At 39.7% G+C, this 27,591-nt stretch overlaps 1 protein-coding gene across 4 annotated transcripts in view; it reads left to right on the top strand.

Annotated features, from left to right (window-relative positions):
• The window catches only part of Kcnq5 (potassium voltage-gated channel, subfamily Q, member 5), a 564,252-nt gene that overhangs the window by 497,065 nt on the left and 39,596 nt on the right, over positions 1-27,591 (top strand). For 3 of the 4 annotated variants that reach the window (NM_001310477.1, XM_011238368.1, NM_023872.3), the window contains one exon: positions 7,962-8,182. In NM_001310477.1, coding sequence (NP_001297406.1) covers positions 7,962-8,182 — 221 coding nt within the window. Of the gene's footprint in view, positions 1-3,978; positions 4,036-7,961; positions 8,183-27,591 lie in introns of all 4 variants that reach the window. The other variant, NM_001160139.1, reaches the window with a different exon arrangement.

Below are 27,591 nucleotides of genomic sequence, written 5' to 3'. Positions count from 1 at the left end.
AAGAGAAAGCAAGGTGTGCTCATGCCCTGAGCTAGCTTCTAGTAAGAGTTCATGTTAACATCAACTGGAAAATATTTATGTATTACTTGACTAGTTCTGAAACTTCCTCTGGAGTGACAAGGCTGCGTTAGCCATTTCTGCATTAATACTTTAAAAAAAAAATTCCAGACCAAGATGTCTATGCTGGCAGGTGCTGAATACAGTATGAGACCCTGCCTTAAGTTCTCCCTCTGTGCAGCTGAGCCAATGCATTCAGAACTCTCTCTTACGTCAGAAGGAAAAGACTTGAAGCAAAGGATGCTGGATGCCCATGAGCAATGATTACAGGAAGTATTAGCTAACCAATGAGTTGCTATTTTCAAAAGACGTTTCTAACCAAAGAGAAATTCAGTCATTGGGTCATGCACCATCTTTGCATAGACATCTCAGAGTTGTGTTTACTCTTTGTTGATATTTCAGAGGCTTGGTCTCAGAATGACCTATCTACAATTTATCCAGAGGGTAATTTGTCTCCAGGGTCTAATAGCACAGGTTGCAGAACTAGTGGAGAGGGTCACCTGTCTTAGTTTCATCCTCCAAAATGAAACTTTGACAAGAGAACAGGAAATTATAGGTAATGTATAGGTGCTTGAATAAACATGGCCTCTTTAGCAATCCTGAGATAGGAGTCACCTTGGGCCAGTAGTAACAACAACAGAGGACACATTTCCTAAGGTTAGTACATCAGAAAATTTACCACGTCTGTCTCAAATGTTAAAATCTATTCGACAGACTTGTGACTAATGTTGTTAAAGTTAGTTCACTTATAGATCTGAATGTGTGCAAAACCACCCAGCTAGGTTCATGACTTGAAGAATGACCTGGTGAAATTCTTTGCTTCTCTGCAGGCATTGAACATTGAACAACCTTGAAACCAGTCCTATATCACCACTCAGTTTCTCTACCTCCCCCTCCCTTAATTTATTTACTTATTCATTTTATACCTGGTACCACTCCCCTTCCCCTCTCCTCCCAGCCCCACACTCACAAGTCCCTCCCCCATTATCTCCTCTCCTTCTGAGAGAAGGGTAAGTCTTGCTTTGGTACCCACCTGCCCTGGGACATCAAGTCTAAGCAGGACTAAGCACACCCTCTCCTCTCGGGCCTGACTAGACCAGTCAGTCCAGCTAGGTGAAGAGCATCCAACGGCAAGCAACAGAGTCAGAGGCAGTCCCTGCTCCTATTGTTATTGGAGGACCCTCTCCCCAATTATGACTGTATCTCCTATGTAAGGTGATAACAGAAAATGTGCTCAATACATTATTCTTGACTGGAAGAATAAAATTTCCCCCACTCCAAGTACTTTTTGAAAACACAGCCAACAAAATAGATGTGCTCAGAAGTCATGAGCACGTACTCCTCTTGCAGAGGACACACATTCATTCCCAGGCACCCGTGTCAGGGGGCTCCCATCTGTAACTGCAGCCCGAGGGATCCTCCACATTCTTTACTGGCCTCTTTAGTCACTGCACTAAAGTAGTTTACACACCCGCACATGCACACACATATATCCATAGTCAAAAATAAATCATTGAAAACAAGACACTGCAAGAACCATAGGAAATAAGCTGGAAGCTTCTTCTTTTTTTCTCTCTTTTAAATTGAAACATGCTATTAAAAAAATGATATGCATTGAAACTCCCTTTGTATTATTGCCTTAGATTCTCCCATGTGCTCTGTAGACAAGACAGTTTATAATGTTGCAATAATGGATGCAGAAAGACTATCGTAATGGCAATAACAACAGCAGCATCACAAAATGTAATACATTTGCCCTTACTGAAGCAAAATATCCACAACAGAAAATGCGCTTATACACTTGGAGAGGAGCAATTCTAGGTTAGGAATAATATTGATTAATGTTTGACCTCATTTCAAATGAGTGAATTAATTGGTACTACCCAGGTGCAGAGCCTCCTTCTGACCTCGTGCTTGGCCATTTGGTTATTGCTGTAGTTTAGACAGAACAGACAAGTGTTAGCACCAGCAAGAGCTGATTTTCTTTTAATCCTTTGGATACCTCAGAGTCTGGAAACTCTTGGTCTTTCTGTTAAAACCCTCAGATCAGCGCACCACTGCAGGCATTACCTTTCTCACAGGCAGCTGGCCCCATCACTGAATAAGAGCCCTGTCCACAGAAGACACCACAGAATGTAAATGGATGGAGGGCAAACATACATCACCCTTGATTAATTATTTCTCGATGTTCTGATTAAGAAAAGAGATCTTACTTTCTATGAAGTTGGGATGTACTTTAAACAAAGATTCTCACACCCCAGGCTAAGAAACACTGCGACTAGTACTTTTTTTTTTAATTTAAAACTGTAAACTAAAAGATGGAAGAGAAGTTTTTGTTATAGCTACTGCTCAAGTGTATAATGTTGGAAATAATGTTTCCTTACCTATTTTGAGACCATAATTCCATCTTCCTTAGTGTTATTATTCTGTTACTCTTCTTTTGCCCTGTTATCCCATTGGGATAGTTTTAATCGAAAATGCATGTTGATGTGTTTATTAATTCCATTCTAATTAAGTCTCCCTTAAGTAACATCTCCAGCTCATTTTTAAGTGGGACAGTACTTCTCGGAACGGAGTACACTGTCATTTTCAGAGAAGAGTTTATGTGTGAACCCATCTGGCCATCCTACCACAGTCTTTTGACCTGGAATTCCTATCTTTCCTCCCTTCCTCCTTGACTAAGTCATCAGAGAACAGACAGCAAGCCACTGCACTAATATAAGGTTTTATTTCTTCCTGTCTAAGTTTTTATCCCAACAAAAGCAGATGGTATCCACAGAGACTAAGGGATTAACTGTGAATCTCACTGCCTCCTTCCTGTCCTCTGAGTGAGCGATGGCTGACTGTGTACCTGCTTCAGTTACAGGGCCTTATATTCCATCTACCAAGCATCCCTAACACGGCCTCAGCCTTCTAAGACCGCTGACTGTCTAAGATTGCTTTAGCAAGCATCCATGAGGCTGATTTGAAATGCATGTCATGTGTGTTAAGGCACAGGTATCTCAGGACATCATTCTGTGGCCCATTAAGTGCTTTGTCCAAACCACTCCAGTGTGTTCTGGTCCAATTCTGTGGCTCCTGGGAAAGAACTCTAGAACGCTTGTAGAAGAAATTGTGTTTGTCTGTTTCTTCTGCTTTTATTTTTTTTTTACTACTGTTTTTTCTTCTGTGTGTAGTGAATGATCTGCATGTATCATTAAGCTAAATTCAGTGAGACCGGACTTGACTTTCCTCCCCACATAATCAGCTCTGGCCCTTACTGGCAAATATTAAATTGTTTAAAAAGACTCTTTCCATCTGTTCACGTTATTTATAGAAGGGAGTGGTTTACTTTTTTATAAACAGCCAAGGACTTAATAAGTACGCGATTGTTTTAATCTTTATAAAGTACTAATATAGAATCCTTTCTCTGTTAACTTTTAAACAGGTATTCAACCTGACAACTATTTACCTATATGCTAACTATAACTTTAGTTCCACACAAATCAAGTGTGTGTGTGTGTGTGTGTGTGTGTGTGTGTGTGTGTGTTTAACTTCAAAGCAACTGTTATCTACTTTGTTGATTTATAGAAATATTCATTCATAAATTTTCTAAAAGTTTGGCTCCCCCATTATTTATGCTCTATTCATTGATATTTATTAGAGAAGTTTATTTTCCCCGTTTCATACGATACAGATCCTGACACATATTCTCATCGCTCATAATGCTTATTATTTCCAATCTAACTGCCAGCGCCTAACCACAAGAGCACTGGCTGTATCTCAGGCAGCACTACTGAACTGCAGAGCACGCGCTGCTTATGTACTGTCTTCTCATAGAAAGTCAAGTCAAACGGCTTGTCTTTAGAAACAGAAAGCCTTCAGCTCTCCGCTGGTGGAGAAATGCTTAGTAATACACTGCTCTATCTCCCTCACTCCTAGTAAGTTCTGTAGTAATAAGCAGAAGTTCTTCAGAGTGTACACCTCACGGAAGCAGAGGTACCCAGCATCCCAGCTGTTGACATGAGATTTGAGAATGCCAACTAACCTCAGGTGCATGATCAGGATACGGCGCCACTACACCTGGGCCCTCTTTATAGACTCACTCTCCTAGGGACTTCTTGAATGAGGTTCTCAGCGCGCTTGTAATTTTCCTTGTTGCCTGTTGCCTGCTTCGAAACTCTTATCACTGGGACAAAAATAAATAAATAAATAAAATGAAATGAAAAGCAGGCATAGTACTGGCAGTCAGCCTGTTGGCGCCTCCTGGTGGCTGCTCAACTGCTAAGCTGTTGCACGCGCTGGTTTGGTAGTGGCTGGGTTGCCATATTGTGCCTGAGGCGACAGTTTGTAGGGTGCTTATCCTATGAAGGGCTAAAACACTAATTATGTATAACAATAGAGGCAGCGGCGTAAGCCCTCGTGGATTACTGCGGAGTTATGAAGCCGCAAGATTCCCTGGCAGGGAGCATCTAACAGTTGAGTGCATGCCGGGCCATCAGAGTGATTTGGACAGCTGCTTCTAGAGAAAAATGAATCCCCTTGCAGAGCAGTTCCGCAGGCTCCCTGGAGCATGGTGCTCAGCTGGGAACATGGGATTGCATACTGAGAGGCTCCAATCAATGACCACTGTGACCTTTTGGTTGCTTTCTCCAGATCGAGACTCACTTGCTCTCCTGGGGAAATCATCCTTGGCAAGCTTTCTGAAAAATGCTGTGACAGAAAAAATCTTCCTCAAAAGTCATTTTTTAAATGTCAACAAAAAAATAAATAAATAAATAAATAAATAAATAAAAACAGAAAACAAGAAAGTAATGGAAACTTTTATGTACCAGTCAAGTGACAATAATTTTAATTGATGTGTGCTTTCGATAACAGCCACCTAATCTGTTTACTAGACATCTAATCAAGATGTTCTGTTGATTTCCAAAGGAGAGATGATGTAGACAAACCAATGAAAGAAAACTTTCCATTAGAGGGCACACAAACAGAACTTTTTCTTGGGAAAAACTCATTCTGTGTTAAGATGCCACTCTAAACTTTCATACTTTTGTGTCAAAAGAGAAAAGAAAGCATTACATTTTCTCTATTTTAGCATGTAATTTATTGAATTTAATTTGTGTTTTGATTTGGTTTGGTCTAGTTTGGCTTTTGTCTTTGAGACAACATCACCCTTTACAGCCCTGGGTGGCCTGGCTATGTAAATGAGCTGGCCTTAAACTCACAGAGATCTGCCTGTCTCTGCCTCCCAAGTGCTGGGATTAAAGGCATGCGCTACCTACCATACATAGCTTAGTTTTTTGTTTTTGTTTTTTAATATTAGAAGTTAGCAAATCTTTTTACAGTTTAGAAATGCTAAAGAGGAAGGGTTGGAGAGATGGCCCACAAATTAAGGCCATTAGCTGTTCTTCCTCAATACCCAGGTTGGATTCCTAGTAGCCATCTAGTGGCTCACAACTATTTATAGCTCTATCTCCAGGGGATCTGGTGTCCTTTACTGGCCTCTAAGCACCAGCCATGCACAGGGCACGCAGACAGACAGACAGACAGACAGAATGCCTGCACACGCAAAATAAAATAAACTAAATTTAAAAGACAACCGAAAAGAAAATGGTACCCAGAATTAACATGTCAATTTTTAATGTGTGTAGATTTAAAAAATGTTTCATCAACTTGTAGAGGTAATGATGTAATGATATGTTACAGGGGTGATTCTCAAATATTTTGTCATCATAAATAAATCATGGGATATCTGAAGCTGTTTTATTTTAGAAAATTTTTAAGCTTTTTAAAAATTGTAGTTCTTAAAAAAAGAATAAAATAGAATTTATATTAATTTCTTGGTGATTATATTTTACCCGTTTCTTGTTTGTTCAGTTGGATTAGGAAAGAGATGTAGCTTTCCAGCATTTAAACTTAACCTTCCATGCAATTAGCATTAATTCCAGAAAGGTAAGAGACAAGGTCAAACACAGTGAGAACACTTGGGGTTCTCATTTAGCTGTGTCTACTTGAGTCAGCCATTTATGGAAATGAAGGTGCAGAAACGAACATATGTTTGCTGAACTACATCATCAAAAATTTAAGTTACGGTACAGACAAGCTGAAAATTTTTTTAAAGATCAGAAATTTTTATAATTAAAATCCTTTTAAGGGAAAGTAGGCATTTTTCACCTATCTCTTTGACAGGTTTCTCTTAGTAATTTAAGGGTATGGGGTGATATGGAGAACCTAGACTGAATATAAAACAATGTGCTCGTTAGCTGTTTTCTGTTGCTGTCGTTTGATGTAACCTATCATTTAATCATACATTTGTCAAGATAAAGCCTGTGACCGACGGGGCTGTTGGACAGAATTCTTGACCTCACGTGACCTCACCACAAAACTGCCCAGCCTGCATGTGCCTTCAGCTAGTTGTGCTGGAAGTGGCTGTGTCTGCATTTGGGGCCAGGAGGTGTCAGCTGCATGGTCAACTCCTTTAGTGCTAACCAGACTGTCAGACCACCATTGTTCATGATATGATTTGTTTCCATGTACACAACTTCACATCAGACATGGCACCTCTTTAGACCCGCAGAGGTTAAGCAGCTAGGCATGGAAAAACAAATGTTACTATCTCTCGTTAGCTGCCAGACACACACCCACTAAACACATTTGCTGTTGGCATGCTGCAGCTGGGGACCGTGGACACTGCGGTAAGTGGAGAAGACAAGGCCTTCACTTGGTCTCAGACAGTCCTTATCCATGAGCACGCTGCCTTCATCCCCCACAAAGGCTGCAGCATGACTCACAAGAGCTGTGCTAAGCGACTCACCCTCAGACCCATTGCTCCATTATTTCTTCAGTCTCTGAAGAGCACTGGGCCCTTCGCATTGATAACTGTGTGTTGCTTTCTAATGAATAGCACAGCGCTTTATAAGTGAAACAAAACCATGTTGGGGCATATAACACTCTCCACAGTTCATTTGATTCCTATAAGTATATATGTATGTATTTTAAAAGATAGCTATATTACTCCTGTTTTCTCATGAGTCAGAGACCTGTCTCCATAATTCCTACCTGCTCCTCCTAACACAACACAAAAGACACACATCTTAACCATGGAAGGGTAAAGATTCATTTTGGATTCTGTTGCTAGTACATCCTTGACCATCCCACGGCAGCTTGATCCCATCCAGTACCACAGAACGGAATGTTTAGATAAAAGTGATCTTCCTGGTAGCTTGCTTTCATGGCAGAAAACTGTCAACATTGCATCTCTTTCTGTCAATCACCTCATTCATTACATGTCGAGGCTGCCCCCCAACCAAACCCCATGTTTGGTTTCTTTTCCCAAGAATGAAGAACATAATGTCAAGTGTCATGTGTTTAATATATGTGTGCAGTGCTGTCGATTGCTTTGAGATTGCATGAATTTATGGATATCATAATCTTGCCTGGGGTATACAATGCATGCTGAATGTAGGTACATATGTAACCATCATCCCTGTTTACCTGTAGCGATGCTTAGGAGTTCCAAAGAAAGATCTCCCAAACAAACAAACAAGAGGAACTTAACAATGGAGGGGAAAGCTACAACCACCCAACAATTTTTAAAGTGAATTCCAAACTCATTTTTGGTTATCTTCAGTGAAATTGGGCACAAAGTGTTCTACCTGGTCGTTTTCCTTCCTACATAAATCCAAGGAGCATGTATTTACTCACAAGAGTGAGACTGATCTCAAATAAATACACACAGCATGATTAAATGTCGCTCTTTTCTTTATTTTTTTTTCAATAAAAAAAATCTATTTCTGGCTCCTACTTGCTGCACACGCTCTTGCCTATTGATTTGTAAATGGCCTTATAGTTTCATCCAAGCATTCGCCCCTGAGGAATGAGAGATGCTTGTTTCGATGGAATAACCGTGGCTCTGTTTTCCACAGTCAGAAGCTGAGCTTTAAGGAGCGAGTGCGCATGGCTAGCCCAAGGGGCCAGAGCATTAAGAGCAGACAAGCATCAGTAGGTGACAGGAGATCCCCGAGCACTGACATCACTGCCGAGGGCAGCCCCACCAAAGTCCAGAAGAGTTGGAGCTTCAACGACCGAACCCGCTTCAGGCCCTCACTACGGCTCAAGAGTTCCCAGCCAAAGCCAGTGATAGACGGTAAGCCTGGCCCTCGTGACAATTTTTTTTTCTTTTTTCTTTTTTTTTTTTTTTTTTTTTTTTTTTTTTGGTTTTTCAAGACAATTTTTAGCTCGATAGGCTGCTGTACGATTAGGAAATGACTCGTTCTCCGCTGCACCATTGAAGGTAGCATGTCAGGGAAAGAAATTGTTTATTCTTATTGGAAATTTATTTGTTGCTCTGTGTTAGTGTTGAGAAACAACTTGGGCAGCTAAATCTCTATCTCTGTGAAGGCAAATGCCTGGAAATACAGAATAAGGTGAGGGCTTAGCATGTGCAAGACCTGGATCTTTATGACTGGTGGCACATTTTAAAAAGAAAGGGAGAGAAAGAAAGGCAGGAAGGAAGGGAGGGAGGGAGGGAGGGAGGAACCATTTTGTTAATTCTTCCCTCTTATCTACATTTATTTCAAGATCACTGTGACCTCCTTGATGGTGTGTGTGCTGTGGGTGGCCAACCAAGCCCCAAACTAGAAAGACTAGCAGGCCCCTTGAGAATAACCTGAAATATGAGACAAGTATCCTTCTAGGCAGAAGGAAAATGTCCTTCTCCCTTGTCCCACAATCCATCTCCCACACACTCAGAGGCTGCTGTTTGTCATAGAGCTCAACCATGCCAAGCTCTGCAGCCTTCTAAAGATTAAAACACTCTCTCTCTCAAGAGCAATTAACCTATTTTCTTTACCACCTTGCGTGGTAGAAGGTTGCCTGCCAACCTTTTATTGACTGACACATAATTTCATGTTTATGTCTCTCTTTTTTTTCCATTTAAAAACTAGCGTAGTTTTCCTTTTAAGTGTGCCACCACCTCGCCCCACCCCCAGGATCCTTCACACTGGGCAAAAAACCAGAATCAACTAGCATCTTCCATTAATGCATACAAACTGTAAGGCCACCAGGCCTTATACTCTCATTCCCTGGCACAACCTGTGTTTTCCCAGGCCCTCAAAGCCCCAGGGATAAGGCAAACAAGCAGAGGTCATGGCTGCAGTGATCATGGGTCCCTGTGGTGAACCCCTGGAACCTCAGGCTGACAGCCCCTCCCAGCTTCCTCAGAGGGCCTCAGGGACCTCCCTTCCACTCTCAAGTGAGCAATACAAGTCCGTCCTTCACACTTCTTCACTCTCCATGCCCCTCCTGGTGTCATGATCTCCAAATAGACTCCTAGATGCTGACCTGATGTGGCCCTACCTGGCAGAGATGATGGCTCCCATCTCAGAGGCAGGGACATACTGATCCTGCTATGCTTTGCTTTCACCTGTTGCTCCGCTAAGCTGGGAAACGCCTTGTCCTCCGTTGTTGGGTACGCCTCACCCAGGCATCTGCAGCACCCTGCATCTAGCACAGGTTGTCAGGGTCCTGTTTCCATACTTTGATCCCAAAGAGGAAATTCTCAGATAGCTTTGGGCCAGCTAAGTCTAGAGTGTCCGGTGCACTTGAAAATGACTCACTAATAAAAATGGACACATCCCTTCTGTAAAATGGTTTGGCACATAGATAGCAAAGCTATAGCATTTGCCAAAAATTAGACACATTTACATAACAGCACCATCTCCAGATATAAGAAGCAGTATCAGATGTTGAAAATTATTCTAACTGATATGGAAGGGGAGTGATCACAGGCCAGATAGCCTGATGCATGCCTGTAATCTGAATACTTAGGTAGCTGAGGCAGAAAATCATGGATTCAAAGACAGTCTGACCCACACTGGAAAATTTAAGCAACAGAAATTGACTGTCTCGCTGTCTTGGAAGAAAAGTCTCAACTAAGGGGGCTGGCATAGGTGATGCCTACCTAGGACATCTTTCTTCATGGTCCTTCTGTCTTCACATAATTTGTTTTTCTCTAGCTGTATGTGTACTTTATTGGGATATGGAACATGAACCATACTCAATTTAGACATACCTTAATAACTTCGTTTTTAAGTTAACCACTTCTTTAAATACTCTGTCTTCAAATACAGTAGCATTTAGAGGGATGCTGGGCATAAGGGTTGCAACACATGAATTGGAAAAGGCAAACCCAGTTCAGCACCTGGCAAGACTTCTGCTTCTATAACAGGTTCCCTGGCTGGCTGAAGGGTGTCCCTGTCTTCAACCTCGACCCTAGGTTCACACTATACTAAGTCTACAATTATTATACATTGCTATGGACCCTTATCCTGATAACATGAAATCTGAAACTTTTATTTGTCTCCTTGCTGTGAGGTCATTTTGTTTGGCTGAGCACATTTAATTATAAAATCCATAGATACTAGATTTTGAACATAGAAAAATGAATTCTATACTGTGCTGTTTAGCCTGAAGGAAAGAAAATTCCAAAGACTAGAATCACCACTACCTATCCTAGCATTTTCTGTTTCTCCAAAGGTATCTCAGAAGTCAGATATTAAAAAAAAAATTAAAAATCCTGTTTTACCAAATCACAGATTGGAAAGGTCATACATGCTAGATCATTTCATACAAGTGCAATTCGGTTTGCTTAGAAAAGAATTGCTTTTCCCTGGCTGAGCCCCTTCTCAATCGATTCTGAACTCCCCAAGTGGGGACAGGGCTGATTGCTGCCCTGTTGAAGGAGCTCCTCACTGGCAGGAGATGGTAGCTCCTGACTTCTCCTTCAATCCAATAGCCAAAAGTCTTTACTTATGATTTAACTTGAAATTGGGTCTTGGAAATTTTCAAGTACATTTTTTACAGAAAAGAAAAATAATAAAGTAGCCATCAAGTAAATGTGTCCTTCAATTAGGTGTATACATTATCTTCGGTGTCTCTCCAGGTTACGAGTATGCCACTTATTGCCCATAGAATATAATGTGTAATAACGCTAGAGCCGACTCCCAGTCATCCCTGGTCCACTCATTTGTTTGCTTCTGGAGCCTTTGTGAGCTGGTCCTTTACATCTCATTACGTATCAGCATTCTCAAGGAGCCTGCATGAAAAGAGGGAAGAATAATAGGAATCCAGATATGCCTGTAACTTAATAACTAAAAGCTACATTAAAAAAAAACAGCCTTTTCTGAATATCAGATACAAATGAAAAACAGAAAGTTCGTGGTTAATCTCTAAGTGTGAACACTTCTTTCTGAATGAGGTATATTGTAATGACTCATATACGAGCTTATTAAATATCCACTTGCTTTTCCTTGTTATGGTCTTCATAATATTAGTATGTAATACTTAAGGAAGTCACTCCAGGTAGTAGTGGTGGTGTACCCCTTTAATCCCAGCACTTGGGAGGCAGAGCCAGGCAGATATGAGTTCGAGGACAGCCAGGTCTACAGAGGGACTTCCAAGACAGTCAAGGCTACGTAGAGAAACCCTGTCTCAAAAGGAAAAAGAAAAAAAAAGGAAAGGAAGTGACAAGTAGCTGGCAAATATTACAGCTAGAAATGTACAAATGGCTGAAGGGGAAAATCAATTCTAAGGATATTTACTATATATTATCACAGTACATATATTTTAATCAAGATGACTTGGATGTTATCTTTTAATCTATGCATGCCTACAATAACTGGCAGAAGTGCCCCCAGTTTAATACTTTAGTAGCATTTGTGCCTCTATATAATTTTAGAGCTCAGGTAGCCATGGAAATGATATCTTTATCATTAAAAGAACATAAAATTACAATGACAGAGGTAACACCTGTCAAATCTTCTGTGACATATATTGTTCTAACTGCTTTATCTTTACAAATGGGTAGAATCCCTGTGTTGTGAAGTGGTTTACATTATTGTCGCTGTTTCTTCAATGAGAAAATGGAGGCTTAAAAACAAGTAACTAGCCTGCGATCTCACAAGTATAAGGCACAGCACTGTAGCACACAAGCAGGCAACCCAAGCTCACAGTTTGCCTGTACACACATAGCTGAGGTGGGCTTCAGGTAGAGATGCTAATTTTCCCTTGTACACCTTGCATCCCTTTCTGCTTCTACTCTTACCTGGCCCGTGCTTTCATTCGTCTATTTTCCTCCAGTCTGGATTACCCTTGCCACCAAATCATATTTCCTTGTCACTGTCTCATCCTCTCTTCCTCAAAGTCCCAGCTGCCACAACATGAGGCCAGCACGCAGGTTTCAACATGCCCAGCTTCACTCCTGCTTAAGGAGAAAATACAAAACGCTATCCTGCTGTGCAATACTCAAGCGCACTGCTGATTGCCAGGGATGGTACTTAACCATCACCAGATGTTTGTGAAAGACTGACACTCTCGAGATGCAGGGAAGTGGAGTCAAATGTTGAGTGCCTTCTAAACGGTGCATTCCCTTGAGTACTGTCTCTTTGTTCCTGCCACAACCGATATCTCTCCTCTCTTCTCTTCATGATCCTCTCTCTCCTTGGTTAAAGTACCATCATATGTACATTTGGTTGTAGGCACAAATCAAGCATATCAGAATACCTTAAAAGATAATGTGATTTATATTACAATACCATTATAAAGGAGTTTGGAATAAGAAAACGGTTACCTTTCTTTTTAAAAAGTATTTCTTTTGTGTAAATTTGTTTCACCAAGTGATGCACTGTGCAAGACATTCTCATTTCCTGGTTTGGGGGTACTGTTCTGTGATGGAAGCAGGACAGTCAGGTTTTCAAGGCTAGCCTCAGCTATTCAGTATGCTAGAGACCAGGCTGGACTATATGAGATCCAGAGACCCTACCTCAAAAGATGGAGGAAGGGAAGGAGATGTGCCTTGGAGGAAAGGGTTATTGGTTAAAAGCACTTGCAGAAGACCCAGGTTCTGCTGCCAGTATCCACATGGTGGCTCACAGCAATCTCTAACTCTAGTTCCAGAGAATCTGAGCCCCTCTTCAAGCTTCATGCACTGTATGTATAAGGTGTATACACGTATACTTAGACACGTAAACATCTAATTATTAATTGTTTTGTTAATTAATTAATTAACATTTGGAGATAGAGTCTCACCATCTCATGGTCTACCTTACCTAGAACTCCTTATGTGTACCAGGCTTGCTTGAACTCATAGAGATCCACCTGCCTCTGTTTTCCTTTGTGCTGGGATTAAAGGCATATGCTAAAACACCCAGCTAAATAAATAATTGTTTAAAGCAAAGAAAGAAATTTCCATTCAAGTATAGCATGCAATTTGTTTAACTTCTATACATTCCCTATCACCTTCAACTGCCACTAATCTCCATTTTCCCAAATAGTTCTGCTTCTGGGTTCATATATCTGTATCATTAAGTCTACACTATGCATATGAGAGAAAATATGTGCTGTGTCCTGTAGGAGACTGATCTATAATACCTGTGCTTGCAGTTTCAAATGGATGGGTTTATTACCTAGCAAACAAAGGGGAGGTGGGGAGGGGGGGTCAAGCAACAGTAGTAGATAGGAATAGTAAGTAGATGGTATATGTTTTCATATAGATCAGTTTACAGCACTGAGCAGAGATGACTGGGGTAGCATGACTGAGAGAACAACCAAAAGTAACTTTATTAAATCCAGGGCTTACCAACAGAAAAGCAAACAGGGAAACTGAGGCAATCAGTGAGGCTCCCTGCGGAACTTCCTCTTTCCAGATGAGCTTTCAGCTTCTGTTTTCCACCATGGACAGTTTTATCCCATGGGATGGACAGTAGTAACCTTTCCTGGAAAACACTTTACCTTCCAGCTATTTCTCAAGGACGCAATGTTTTTAATGCCCTTAGCATTGCTTGCTGTTTGCTGTGGTTAGGATGGAGAGGGAGGTGCAGCCTGACCTGGCTGTTGTTACTTCTTTTTCTGCTAATCTGGAATTCAGTTTGGTGTTGTTTTTGAAAGTCCTTGAGTTACGTATTAGGTTCTCTGTTTAAGATCTCTCTGGTTTTTTTTAAATATGCTTGAAGCTATAATTTTCCCACTCAGGGCCATTTTCATTATACAGATTCTGAAATATTGTGTTTCTGTTTTCATCTGATTCCAGGATTTTACATGTTTTCCCTTCTAACTTATTCAGCACCCTACTAAATATCAACACATTGTTCAATATCTTTAACTTGTATTTTCTGCTCTTTCCCTTGCAGCTAATTGCTAGATCTCCTCTTGTGATGAAATAGAATACACAATTTTTGTTACTCATTTTTGTTGGTAAGACTTGCTTTTGGAGGGTAGAGAGATGGGTCAGGGGTTAAGAGCACTGACTGCTCTTCCAGACGTCCTGAGTTCAATTCCCAGCAACCACATGGTGGCTCACAACCATCTGTTAAGTATTGTGATGCCTTCTGGTCATATAAATGAAATAAATATATTGAAGTTTTTTTTCATTCAAATTTAGTACTTTGGATTAGTAACTATTATACTGGAAATTCAGCTAAAAACCTAAAATTTTGACTTTAGTTAGCTGCAATCTTCTAATCCATATTGTTATCTTCAAGTATTGCTGAAAAGGGAAACCTATACATGCTTTTTAAAAATACACAATTCAGTTTTTATTCAAGCAAATGTGCCCAAACTGCCATAATTCATGTTATACATATAATTCAATGAATGTATGTTGTCAATCTATATTCAGATTTTGAACACTTACAGAAACATTTTTTTTAATTTTGAATTTTTTATAATGGTAAGTGATAAATAACATAAAATGACTCACTTTACCAATGTTCAGGTATGTGATTCTTTTTTTACATTAATTTCATTCACAATAACACTTTGCCATTACCAGTAATTCCAATATTTTTCACGAATCCAACATGCACAAAAAAAAAAAACAACAAAAACAAAAACAAAAAAAACTTGCTTTTTGGCGTTAAATCAAAGAAAGGTAGCATGTTGTCTATACTGGTGAAGGTTCTAGAAGCTGCTAAGAAAATGTCTATTCTTTCATATAAACTGTACTGTAGGTGAAGGTGTTCTGTACATGCCCTGTGATCTATAGAGTCATTTAACTTGTTGTTATTGTTAGTGTTGTTGCTGTTGTTGTTGATAACTTAATGCATAAGTGCTGCAGTTACATGATGCTTTGCCAGGTTTCCTCTTCATCTCCAACTCTCCCTGCACATCCTCCATCCCCTCTAAAACTCATGACCTTCATCTTTATTATTGGTGTGTGTGTGTGTGTGTGTGTGTGTGTGTGTGTGTGTGTGTGTAAATACAACCTGCTGAGTGCTGAGTCTATTTAGCATTGTTTATATGTGTATGGACTTAGTGCCAACCACTTGGGATTGAATAACCTATTTGGGACTCTTTTATGGAGAAGATTTTCTTTGTTGACATTTTAAATCCCAATTACCTATGAATCAGATTACAACATCCATGTCATCCATTATGTATTTGTCGAAGTTGATTCATGCCTTTATGCCCCAGTAGTGCTTGCTTTTAAAATTGGTTATGCTAATGCTCAGGGCATATATGGCTTTAGTTTTTATATCCTCTTGATAGAGTGTTCCCTTCTGTGATGCTGCCATTAGTGGACCATGTATTCCCATAGTTTGTGTTCATCATGGAAAGCTATTTTACCTTTAAGGACAGTTTTGCTGGATATGATAATCTGGATTAGCAGTTGTTTTCTTTCAAGGCTTGATACACCATTCTATGCCCTCACAGATTTTAGACTTCCTACTGAGACACCTGCTATTAATGTGATGTGTTTATATCATATGAATAGACACTTCTCTTGTAGCTTCAGTTTCTTTGCTCTGTGTATTTGGTGCTTTAAATATGATGTATTATATTTAATATATAATATACTATATTTAAATATTTAATGTATAAAATATATAAATATATGAATAGGGCTGGTGAGATGGCTCAGTGGGTAAGAGCACCCGACTGCTCTTCCAAAGGTCCGAAGTTCAAATCCCAGCAACCACATGGTGGCTCACAACCACCCGTAATGAGATCTGATGCCCTCTTCTGGTGCATCTGAAGACAGCTACTGTGTGCTTACATATAATAAATAAATAAATAAATAAATAAATAAATAAATAAATAAACAAATCTTTAAAAATAAATAAATAAATATACGGATAAAATATACTTAATATATAAGATATATAATGTATGAATATAGTATTATATTTAACATTATAAAATATAATATATAAATATAATAGTGTTTTAAATATAATATGGTGTGAGAAGTATCTTTTCTTTCTTTCATCTGTTTGATGTTCTGAATGCCTTCTAGGACCTGGACAACCATCTCTTTAGCAAAGTTTGAGACAATTTCTTCTGTATTGTTGAATATGTTTTATATGCCTTTAACATAGTTCTTCATGGTCCATGCTTGATAAGCCTTGACTTTTAATGATGTCCCAAAATCTTACCTGTGCTCCCCACATTTTGTTTCTTTCTTTAGAGTACATGACGTTTCTAGTTCATCTACCTTATCTTCACACTGTGTCTCTGTTCATCTACCTTATCTTCACACTGTGCCTCTGTTTATCATCTACCTTATCTTCACACTGTGTCTCTGTTCATCTACCTTATCTTCACACTGTGCCTCTGTTTATCATCTACCTTATCTTCACACTGTGTCTCTGTTTCATCTACTCTGTTGATGAGGATTTCTCTTGAGTTGTTCAGCGTGCTAAGATATTTGCTCCAAAAGTTTTTTGTTTCAGTGTTTCTACCTCTTTCTTCAATCATTCTTGTGAAAGAAAGTATCTTCCATTTTATTCAACTGTTTATGCAATCTTTGAATTAATTTAAGAGTTTATTCAAATCCTTTGTGATTAGATTGAGCAGCATTATAACCATACTTTTTGAATTTTGGGGGATTTTTATCTACTTGGAATCCATTACAGTAGTACTGCTGCGTTTTGAGTAAGTTGTAGTGCCTTGATTTTTCATACTTCTCATGTTCCTGTTAGGACTAAGTCCTTGTTTGGATTTGTTTTGTTAATACAATGTATTTTAATGATCTATGAAGCTGACATCCAGGGCTGACTTCCAAAAGCAAGTCCCCAGAGGCTCCGTGAAGGCAGTCTATTTAAGCCACTGCTGAGTCAACAGTCAAGTGTCATGTGTCTGCCAGAACTCTTTCCTTTGGAAGCTTCCCTTCTTGTCTACCAGGAGCCTCTGCTGGCTGCACTTACCTTTGCAGCCTGTGGGCTCTTTTAGCTGTTGATGAGACTTTCTATTGAGTTATTCAACCTGTTGAGATATTTGCTCCAAAAGTTTTTGTTTAATTTTCCAGTGTTTCTATATCTTTATTCGATCCCTCTTTCACATCCTGAGTCCTCTTCTTTACTTTTTCCAGCTGATTATTTATGCTCTCTTTGATGCTCCCAAGCATAAAAAGAAGCATAGCTTCTTTGATGCTCTCAAGACTCCTGAGTTCACACACCCTGAGTGGTTGGTGATTTTTCTTATGAAGGCAAATCAAACAACAACATTGAGAACTATATAGGCAGATCTGTCTCCATGCTTTCAAAGCCTATACAGCATTGAAATCTCTACTTGAAGGACGAGATGCTGGACGCCAAGTATTTAGATGGAGCTTTAGAGTTCTCAGTCCCAGAGACAAGTAAATCCACAGCAAATAGGTGAGCCAGAGACGAGTTTTTATTGATCCAAGATTTCAGACTCCACAGCTTTCTTCAGTGGATCCAGCTCTTTGTTACTGAGGATGGGGCTACAACCCATGGCACACTTCAAAGCCTTAGTTTTGACTCCTTTCATCTGAATATGTTGCAATACCAATGCCTAGCCCTCACCATTACTATGGCTGCTTCTGGTGACTCTCTCCTACCCTGTGTCTGGATCATGACCTCTCATTTGAGTCTGTCCATAGATACATTCACTTCTTCTTCAGGGTAGAAGCAAAATGGACAAAGGAGATCCAAGCAATTTGCAGGGTTTCTAAAGACAGTCACAAATGACCACCTTATATCTGTACTTCTTCCAGATGTACTGTAACTTATCCATTCACATCTTTTTTTACAATGTTTAATATTCAGGGGAGTAGGACCATTATTGGTAGGCATGAGTCAGGACCTTGATTTGAGATTAGACTTTCCTAAGACATACGATCAATTAAGAGGAGAGATACCTGGATCTATTTGATTTGAAACTTAGGGTCTAAGGATTGGATATTGGAAAAGCAACATAGAACAATGTCTGATTTGGTCAAGAAAATGTTTTTAACTTCAGGTGAGAAATAGGATTTTATCCTATGTATTTTAACCATGTATATTTTGTTCATCTCCATGACTAGTCCTCCTAAGTTTTAGATTTGCCATACAGATATGTTACAATTACATGTACCTCACATTACACTGTTTAGCCCCCTTCCTACTACCTCTGAACACTTTCATCTGCCCCATTAGTCCCTTTGTTACTTTCATCATTTTTTGAGCCATATAAATATATTTTGAGTCATATAAATATATAAAATATGAGCCAATAACATACATTTAAAACCGCTTGCATGGCATATCTAGGGGTTAATTTGCTTGAGATTGGGCAACTCAGTGGTGGACAAAACTGAAGAAAATGGCACCCTTTCCCCAAGGAAATCATTAATTGTCAGTAATTCCTCAGGAAGGGATGGGGACTCTTTGGTGGTGACCCTGTCCATGGTAGAATGTTGAAGAGTCCAGTCAAATACAGAACCTATTTGGATATGCATAGGTGCTCTGTGTGCATGATTTCAATGGCTATGTCACATCTTGGTGGTGGTTTTCCCAGCATTGCTCCATCCCCATCATCTGTCTCTTAGTTCCCTGGGTCTTGGAGAAGATGATATGGATGTCCCATTTACATATGAACTCATATCAGCCTCGTATCAGTCAGTAACTTGACCAGTTTGTAAGTCTCTGGATTAACCTTTATGCTGAGAGAGAAAGGAAGAGAGAAAGAGAGAGAGAAAAAAATGAGAGAATATCTCTGCCCAAGGTTAAAAACTCTGGTCTAAGGTTATAAACATAAATATTTAGAAGAAATTTTTATAGAATGTCATTAGTCAAAACAACAGTAGTAGGTTCTAACACAATTTCTTTTGGTCAGAAAGCAATTAGTTACCAACAACAATCCTTGCTGCTTTTGCCACAACTACCATAAAAAAAAAAAGTGATGGCCCTGTAAGTATCCCGTGCCTGGAAACTGATGATAAACTTTCTCCTAGACAGCAGATGCTAGCACTGGGAACACCAGCCAGCACACAGCTTCCAGCTTGATTTCTCTGTCCTCTAACCAAAGTGTGTGGTGCCTTCAGCAGTAGTATCTTACCATCTAATTCTGGAAGGCAGTTAAGAGCAATCATTGGCAATAGCCTGTGTTGTTTTGAGAGGTTCTGGGACATGTCTAGCCAACAACTCATAAAAAGGTGTCCTTAACTTAACAGTGAGCTTTTAGTTTAAAAAGTCATGAATTTTGGAAGCAACATTTTCCACACATGTAGTGTACTTTTGTTCAAAGCTCATTTTTTTTCATACTACTTTTTTAGTTAGCATACAAAGTAGGAGGCTTCCATATGGCCCCTTCATACATTATTTGTTCTTGTTATCCCTCTGTTCCACTCCCACCGCTTCCCCATTCTCTGGATCTGTCTTTATTTACAGTTTTTTACACCTATCATTCCCTGCCCTCTACTTTCATAGACCTTGTCTTTTATGATCTTTCCCTCTGAATTACTTCCCCCATCCCTTGACTCCTTTCTTGCTTTTCTGCCTCCACAAACAGTCCCTTAGCTTAAAATGAAGAAATCTAAACCTCTGAAGCTAGGACCCACATATGAGGGAGAATGGTGTTTGTCTCTCTGGGCCAGAATTAAATCATTCAGTATCTTTTCCAATTCTAACAATTTGTCTTAGGGTTTTACTGCTGTGAACAGGCACCATGACCAAGGCAACCTTATAAGGACAGCATGTATTGGAGCTGGCTTACAGGTTCAGAGATTCAATCCATTATCATCAAGGTGGGAACATGACAGCATCCAGCCAGGCATGGTGTTAGAGAATGTAGGTTCTACATCTTCATCTGAAGGCCCCAAGGAGAAGACTAGAATCCTCAGGCAGCTAGGAGGAAGCTCACAGAGCCCCATCCCACAGTGACACACTTCCTCCAACAAGGCCACACCTACCCCAACAAGGTCACACCTACTCCAACAAGGCCACACCTCCAAATAATGCCACTTCCTAGGCCAAGTATTCTAACCACCACACTATTCCTTTGCAAATTTTACAATTTCACTCTTTGTATACATACATAATCTACCACTGTATATATGTCCTGAGTTTCTACTATACATTCACCAGTTAATGTGAGCTAATTTTATTGCCTACGTCTCATAAATAAAGCAGCAGTGAAGGCATCCCTGTCATGAATTAGTGTTGCCCTTGACTTTGGCTTTGGTTTAATGCAAGAGCCAGATATAGAATTGGGGAGGGCTTCTCTTCTGTTCTCTTCTGTTAGGGGCTTTCTAGGAGACAGAAAACCCAAACTTTCCTATCTCCTTGAATTTGAAAGGGACGAAGTAGGTAAGGGAGAGACTAGAACAACCTAAGTTAGAAGAGAGGCATGAGTGCATTTGTAATCTGTCTACTGGAGACAGACATGCAAGAAGATTGCCAATCAGAAACCAGCATGAGATATATAGCAAGGACCTATCTCAAAACACCAGAAATAAGTTAAATAAATGATAACAATGTCAACTGTGCCCCCTCCTCATATATATCCAGTGCGTGTTTACTATCTCCCCCGTCACTGGGAAGCTGGCTCAGCTGACTTCCTCTCCACCCCATAAGCAACCCCGGGACACCCCACTCCTCAAGCTACTTCCCTTAGTAATTCTTCCTTGTGACATTACAGATTATGATTGGCTGGACTGCACCTAAAAGGTACAGAAATATATCTCGGTTGTGAGCACTTCCCGAGCACACACAGGACCTTGCAATGAAAAACCCAATGCAAAGTGGCAAAACCCTCAAACCCTTCTGAAAGGAGTTTATTCTCTTTATCTCTTCTTTAACCTCGGTCTGGGTCCAGGACTCACTAGTCAACTATAAGCCTTCTGGGAAACGCTGATTTGAAATCACTGAGGACACTGAATCCTTTTTGACACAATGATTGTGACAATTACTACATCCTCAACCTGTACTCCCCCTATATAACTAGGGGGAAATTTTCTTCCAAGCAGTAGAAATCACACCATCTCATCACTTTACCTGTGACGGCTTCATACACATGGTCTTCAAGGTCACTCTGCTTTTTACACTAGTTTCCCAGTGGCACCTTCTTTTTGCTTGTGTTTTTCTCAGACTTCCCCGCTGACATTTTGGTGTTTCCACAAAATGCCAACTACTTCAATGCAGCTTACATTTCCCATGACTTTCCATAATGAATTACCAACTTCGTGCTGACCTTGACTATAATATTCTACTGCAGATGGTATTGCTTGGCACTATGTGAAATTAACTGATTATAGCTCTGCCCTGTGATAAAATTATTTCTTGATGCTTTAAAACATCTGTGAATATGTAACTCTGGCTGCACTGGGGCTCATTATGTAGACCAGGCTGGCTCTGAACTCACAGAGCTCTGCCTGCCTCTCTGATTAATGGCATAGACCACCATACCCAGCTCTGAAATAATTGTTTTTATGGAAACCTTCTAGTAGAAGTTCTACATAGCTAGTTGTTATGTATGTCTAGCTTATGATTCTGACTGAGAATTTTATGCATGCAATAAAACTCTGTAGCAATACCTGGGGGTTTACATTAATAACAAAGCAAAAGGATTTGGTTAGAGTGACCAGATCTAAAGTCTGGAAATTCACACTCCACATTTCTTTCTGTTTCCTATTCAGCTTAACTCTTACTCTAACTATGAAGAAGTCTACAAAGAGTAGTCAGGCTTCTAAGAGACACTTGCAGTCCTTTACTGTTATTAGTCAAAACTACTTCCTGGATACATTGTTTCAATTTTGTTCCTTAGGTGTCTTTTTTTTTCTCTTGCCTGTGTTCTTTATTCATGCATATTCCCTACTCTTGTTCTATGTCTCCTACACTGCCTTTGCCTCCTAAGATCTAGTCCAGTGTCTCTCTGGTCCAGTGTCTCCAAGTAACAGCATCTTAATCCTGGGAAGGGTTGTATCTTAAATAGTTTGCATACTATAACCATCATACCAGGAACTAGAGAGCTTATAGGTAGTAAATATTTATTTCTCACTGTTCTGGAGGCTAAAAGACTAAATTCATCATGTTGCCATGGTGATAAGATCCCCCTTCCCCATCAATGAAGGGCAAGCAACCTCCTAGGTCTGTTTGATAAAAATCTTAATTCCACCCATGAGGACTGTGCTCTGAAGGTCTATTCACCTCCCAAAGACCTCACTTTCTTTTAATTAAAATATAATTACAACATTGTGCCCCTTCCCTTTTCTTCCTCCAACCCTTCACATGCATTCCTTTACTCTCTCAAATTCTTAGCCTCCAACTCTTTAATTGTCTATATATTCATAGATATTTATATGCTGAGAAAGGATGTCACCTACCTGCTGCAGCAAATTCCTAACACAGTGCTTTAAGACATGCATACACATGATGTTCATATTTTCTATGGTTGGTAACCCAGGAGCATCCTAGCTGGATGTTATTGCTCATCCTCTAATGAGGTTACAATCTAGTACCTGACAAGAGGTGCTTGTCAATTCAAGGCTGGAAATAAGAGATTCTAAGTTCATTCAAGTGTGTACCACATTGTCCAATCCATAGGTCGAGTGTCTGTCCACAAAACAGAATATGCCTCTTGTCTTAGTTAGGGTTTTTCTGCTGTGAACAGACACCATGACCAAGGCAACTCTTATAAGGACAACATTTAATTGGGCTGGCTAGCAGGTTTGGAGGTTCAGTCCATTATCATCAAGGTGGGAACATGGCAGCATCCAGGCAGGCATGGTGCAGGAGGAACTGAGGGTTCTACATCTTCATCTGAAGGCTCCTAGAGAAGACTTGATTCCAGTCAGTTATGAATAGGGTATTAAAGCCCACACCCACAGTGACAAACCTGCTCCAACAAGGCCACACCTCTGAATCCTGTCACTCCCTGAGCCAAGCATATATAAACTATCATAGCTAATCAGAATCTACAGTGTTTTATAACTAACCTCAGATGATAGGTATCTTTTCTGCAGTATGCTAATGATTACACTGGCCAATCAAGAGAGAAACACCAGGAGTTGAAGGTTGTTGGTAACTATATAAAAAGCTAGATATCAAATTTCTTGCAATCTATTTTGTCTCAGGCTACATAGTTTTACCATTACCTTTTGTCTTTGTCATGAACCTTTACTATCTAGTTCTCTGAGACATTATAATATTTCCATTACTTACTTATCTTTGAGAGTATTTGGGTTTGTGACATTTAGTATAATCAAGGGTCTCATCATATCATATATATATATATATATATATATATATATATATATATACATATATATATATAGGTTTATGTGTGTATTAAATCGCTCCTTGATTATATAGCTACTGACTTATATTCTATTTAACACAACTTTTCAAAAGCAATATTGTCAAAAACTTTATCATACTATTAATGGAACAAACAATAAGTAAAATAAAATGTGGAAAGTAAATCAGCTTGTCGTCGTTTGCCAACCAATATTTCTGACAAGCAGGCTAGCACACTTTCTTGTACAATGTATAGCCCCTTTTCAACCCTATCACAAGATGTCAAACATATTCTTGGTCACTTCAAAGAGCAGAATCAGAGCAAAGAGATAAGAAATACAATTTTTAGCTCAATATAATAAAAGCTTAAGCCCAGCTGTTTAAACATTCTAGACCAATAGAGTTGATTCCTCAATTGGGCACATTAAAGCCGAGCTTGAAAGATCTGCAGCAGGGGACCTCTGGACCCTAAAGGAGATCAATCAGACATCCTTTAAGAAACGTTCTAAGCCTGAGTTTCTAAAACCTGCTCTGCTATCCTGATGGGAAGTAACATCCTTGCCCATTAGCCATACTGAGCAACAGAGGAGGGAAGGAAGTATTGGCTAAAGGGATGCTAGAGATAAATTATCATTGCCTGGGCTTCATGTTCCTTTGACACTTCTTCTCCTTACAACCCCACACTCACCCCCATCTCTCTCTGGTCACAATGTTTCCAATTTTCCTCCAGGACCAGAGGTGGTTCTTCATGTTCTGAGAATTATCTGATCTGCCCCATGTACCACTGTGAAGAATACATATTGCACACAGTGGGTCATCACAAAATTTAAATAAGCCCTCACTTGATAGATTCCAATCCAAGAAAGGTATTTGAGAGGTGCTCCTCAGAGCTAGCGTTGTCTTGGGTTTTAGAGTGAGGGGCTATGAAAACAGGTGTCATTGGTAAGTTTTACTACCACCCCTCCTCAGTTTAGTACTGATTTGCACGGGGATGAACAAAGCATCGTCTTCATTCTCAAGATAACTTACTTTTTAAAAAATAACCTCTGTCACCCTTGAAATTTGCACAAAATGAGCACAAACTTAACCATGGCCCAAATCACAGAATTTAGCCTGTATTTAGGAGAAGTACTTTTCGGCTCATGGAGATTCTTTTTTTTTCTCTCTCCTTTTTTTCATCTATATATCCCAATTATTTTCTTCAAAGGCACACTTAGTCGCCTGCTGAACAAAAAGAAACCAACATGACACAATTTTAAAATTATATTTAATAGTGTTCATGGTGTGTTCTGCTTGGTAAGGAAAGAATAAAAGGTTAGATAGAGTCCACGATTCTTTCTCTGCCAAGGACGGCTGGCAGAGGAAGGAGACAAGCTACTTGGTCCCGCTTTCTGCGGTCTGCGGCAGCCTGGTACTTCCTTACATCCCCCCAAATTCCCTTTATTACTTTTAACATCCAGCCTTCCCAAATATTTCTTCCCTCCAGAGCTTTCCTCCATCGCATATACTGTGCCTAACCACTGTTCATGTTCTGCAAAGATTACAAGGCCTCAGGAGATCATTGTTCCCCAGTTACAAATCACCATTTGCACCCAAAACCTTTAAAACCCCACTCATGAGAAAGTTACATCTCACCGGGCAGTGGTGGCGCACTCCTTTAGTCCCAGCACTCGGGAAGCAGAGGCAGGCGGATTTCTGAGTTCGAGGCTAGCCTGGTCTACAAAGTGAGTTCCAGGACAGCCAGGGTTATACAGAGAAACCCTGTCTCACACTCACAAAAACCAAAGAGAAAGAGAGAATGTTACATCTCTTATTAATCCAGACCAACCACAGCTAGTGTGCCGTACCACTCTGCTGAACTTGGTGACTTCCCATGGCCAAGATTATTTCAAACTTGTATTGCTCTATTTTGCGTTTGGGTTGACAAATGTCCTGAGTGGGTAGCTTTTTACGTCTGCATTCGTTGTCTACCATTGCATAAGTAACCTCTTTCAGATCAGTGATTGAAAACAGCAGCCATTTATTTAGCCTGTGATTCTGTTAGGCAATTCTTCAGATCTTAGATTCATAGTCTGCAAAGATCCTGCTGGGTTGTCTGAAGGCTGGGAAGCAGTCTCAACTGAGATTACTCCATTCTGACCCACACAGGCTCTCTCACCTTCCACTAGGTGGGCTGGGTCACCTGGTAGCAAGAAGTTCTTAAGAAGAAGATTATGTTCAAGTGATCACTGCACCTATGTCCATGTTTAGAGTTTGCCAGTGTATTTGATATGAGAGAATAATATAATTTTCAATCTGTAGTTTGCTCAACCATTATAAAGCCCAAAATCTTTTATTAAGGTTGGAAATCCCTAAATATGGTTCCAAGGAAACAAATCACATCCCTTTGGAGATGGGATGGAATAAGGTCTTCTAAGTCATCTCACCTTTACTTCAGACACATTCCAGGATGTTTTTGTACAAAAGGATAATGCCTCTCCTAATATGAACTTGTTTGGTTATGTGGCCCTGTGAGGGGGGTACCTGAGTCGATGGTATCCAGTGTGGAGCAGTGACTGAGATCTGAATATAGTTTGTCCCTTGATTGGCTAGAATTGCCTCAGTATTTATTCTATTGGACACAGTCTTTCTACTCTAGAAATTCGCCACAGTTTTGTTTCAAATTCCTTCTTTATCTGCTAGAAGACCATAAAAAAAAATCCGTGAAAAATGATTTTTGTACATGTGAACAAAAAAGTTTTAGGAGCTAGATTTTATGCTTTTGCTTTTAATCGGAACAACATAGAGAAGAGGATGGTGAAGGTAGGTTCTGAGAAATTTTTTATGAAAATTTAATTAATTTCATACAGTGTAGGGTCATGTCTTTGGAGCCAAATAAAATTCTCTTTAATCCTAGTACCCCAACTAGATTAAATAAAATGAGACAATTGACATACTCACTCTGTATTCATATTCTCTCTCTCCCTCTCTCTCCCCCACCCCCATCTCTCCCTCCTCCTTCCCTCTCTCCTTCCCTCCCTCCCCTTTTTCTCCTCCCCATCTTTCTTTCTTGCTCCAAGGATCTAAGCTTCATACAAGTTTAATAGGGTCATATGAATACTAATAAAATATAATATATGAAAAATTACTGATCAATGCCTAGCACAGTATAAGTCTTCAAAAATTGAATAGTCATTACTTAATAATTGCCTACTACCAATTTCTACATTGATGTTGAAGAATTGAAGTTTTAGTATTATTAATTTGAATGTCTTCCTTTTTTCCTTCTTCCAGTACTTGACGAAGTCCCTGTCAGGGGAAATGGAAAGTTTAAGGTCCTCACACTGAATAATTCATAGAAAGGCAGAAAGAATGGCATTGTCCTTATTATATCTCACGCTATGACTACACCTCAGGAACTTTATTAAAGATGGCATAGATAATTGCTTTGGGAGAGATGCCTTGCCTTACAATTTGACAACACAATACATAACACATAATGGCTACTTAGAAATATTTATTTGGTGGCTGAGAATGCAGCTCAGTTGGTAGAACACTTACCAAGCATGCATGAGCCCAGGTTCAATTCCCCAGCATTGCATAAACCAGGTATGGTGTTGCATGCTTGTGATCTTAGCACTCAGGAGGTAGAGGCAGGAGAATCAGAAATTCAAGGTCAGCCAGGCAGTGGTGGTGCACGCCTTTAATCCCAGCATTTGGGAGGCAGAGGCAGGCAGGTTTTTGAGTTCGAGGCCAGCCTGGTCTACAAAATAAGTTCTAGGACAGCCAGGCTACACAGAGAAACTGTGTCTCGAAAAAAACAAAAAACAAAAATCAAACAAAAAAGTGAAAGAAAAAGAAAAAAAAAGAAGAAGAAGAAAACAGAAATTCAATGTCATCCTTTGATATGTATGGAGTTCCAGCTTAGCCTAAGCTTTATGAGATGTCTCAAAAATAATAACTCAGTAAATGTAATCAGAAAGAAAATATTTAGTTTAAATGAGTGAATAATCAACAGATTATGAACAAGTAACTGATTAAGTATTACTTTTGGATCCAATTA

The sequence above is a fragment of the Mus musculus genome, chromosome 1 (genome assembly GCF_000001635.26).
Source record: "Mus musculus strain C57BL/6J chromosome 1, GRCm38.p6 C57BL/6J".
Taxonomy (NCBI): Eukaryota; Metazoa; Chordata; class Mammalia; order Rodentia; family Muridae; genus Mus; species Mus musculus.
The sequence above is the reverse complement of the archived record's forward strand: the minus strand, read 5'-3'. Positions and strand labels throughout refer to the sequence as shown.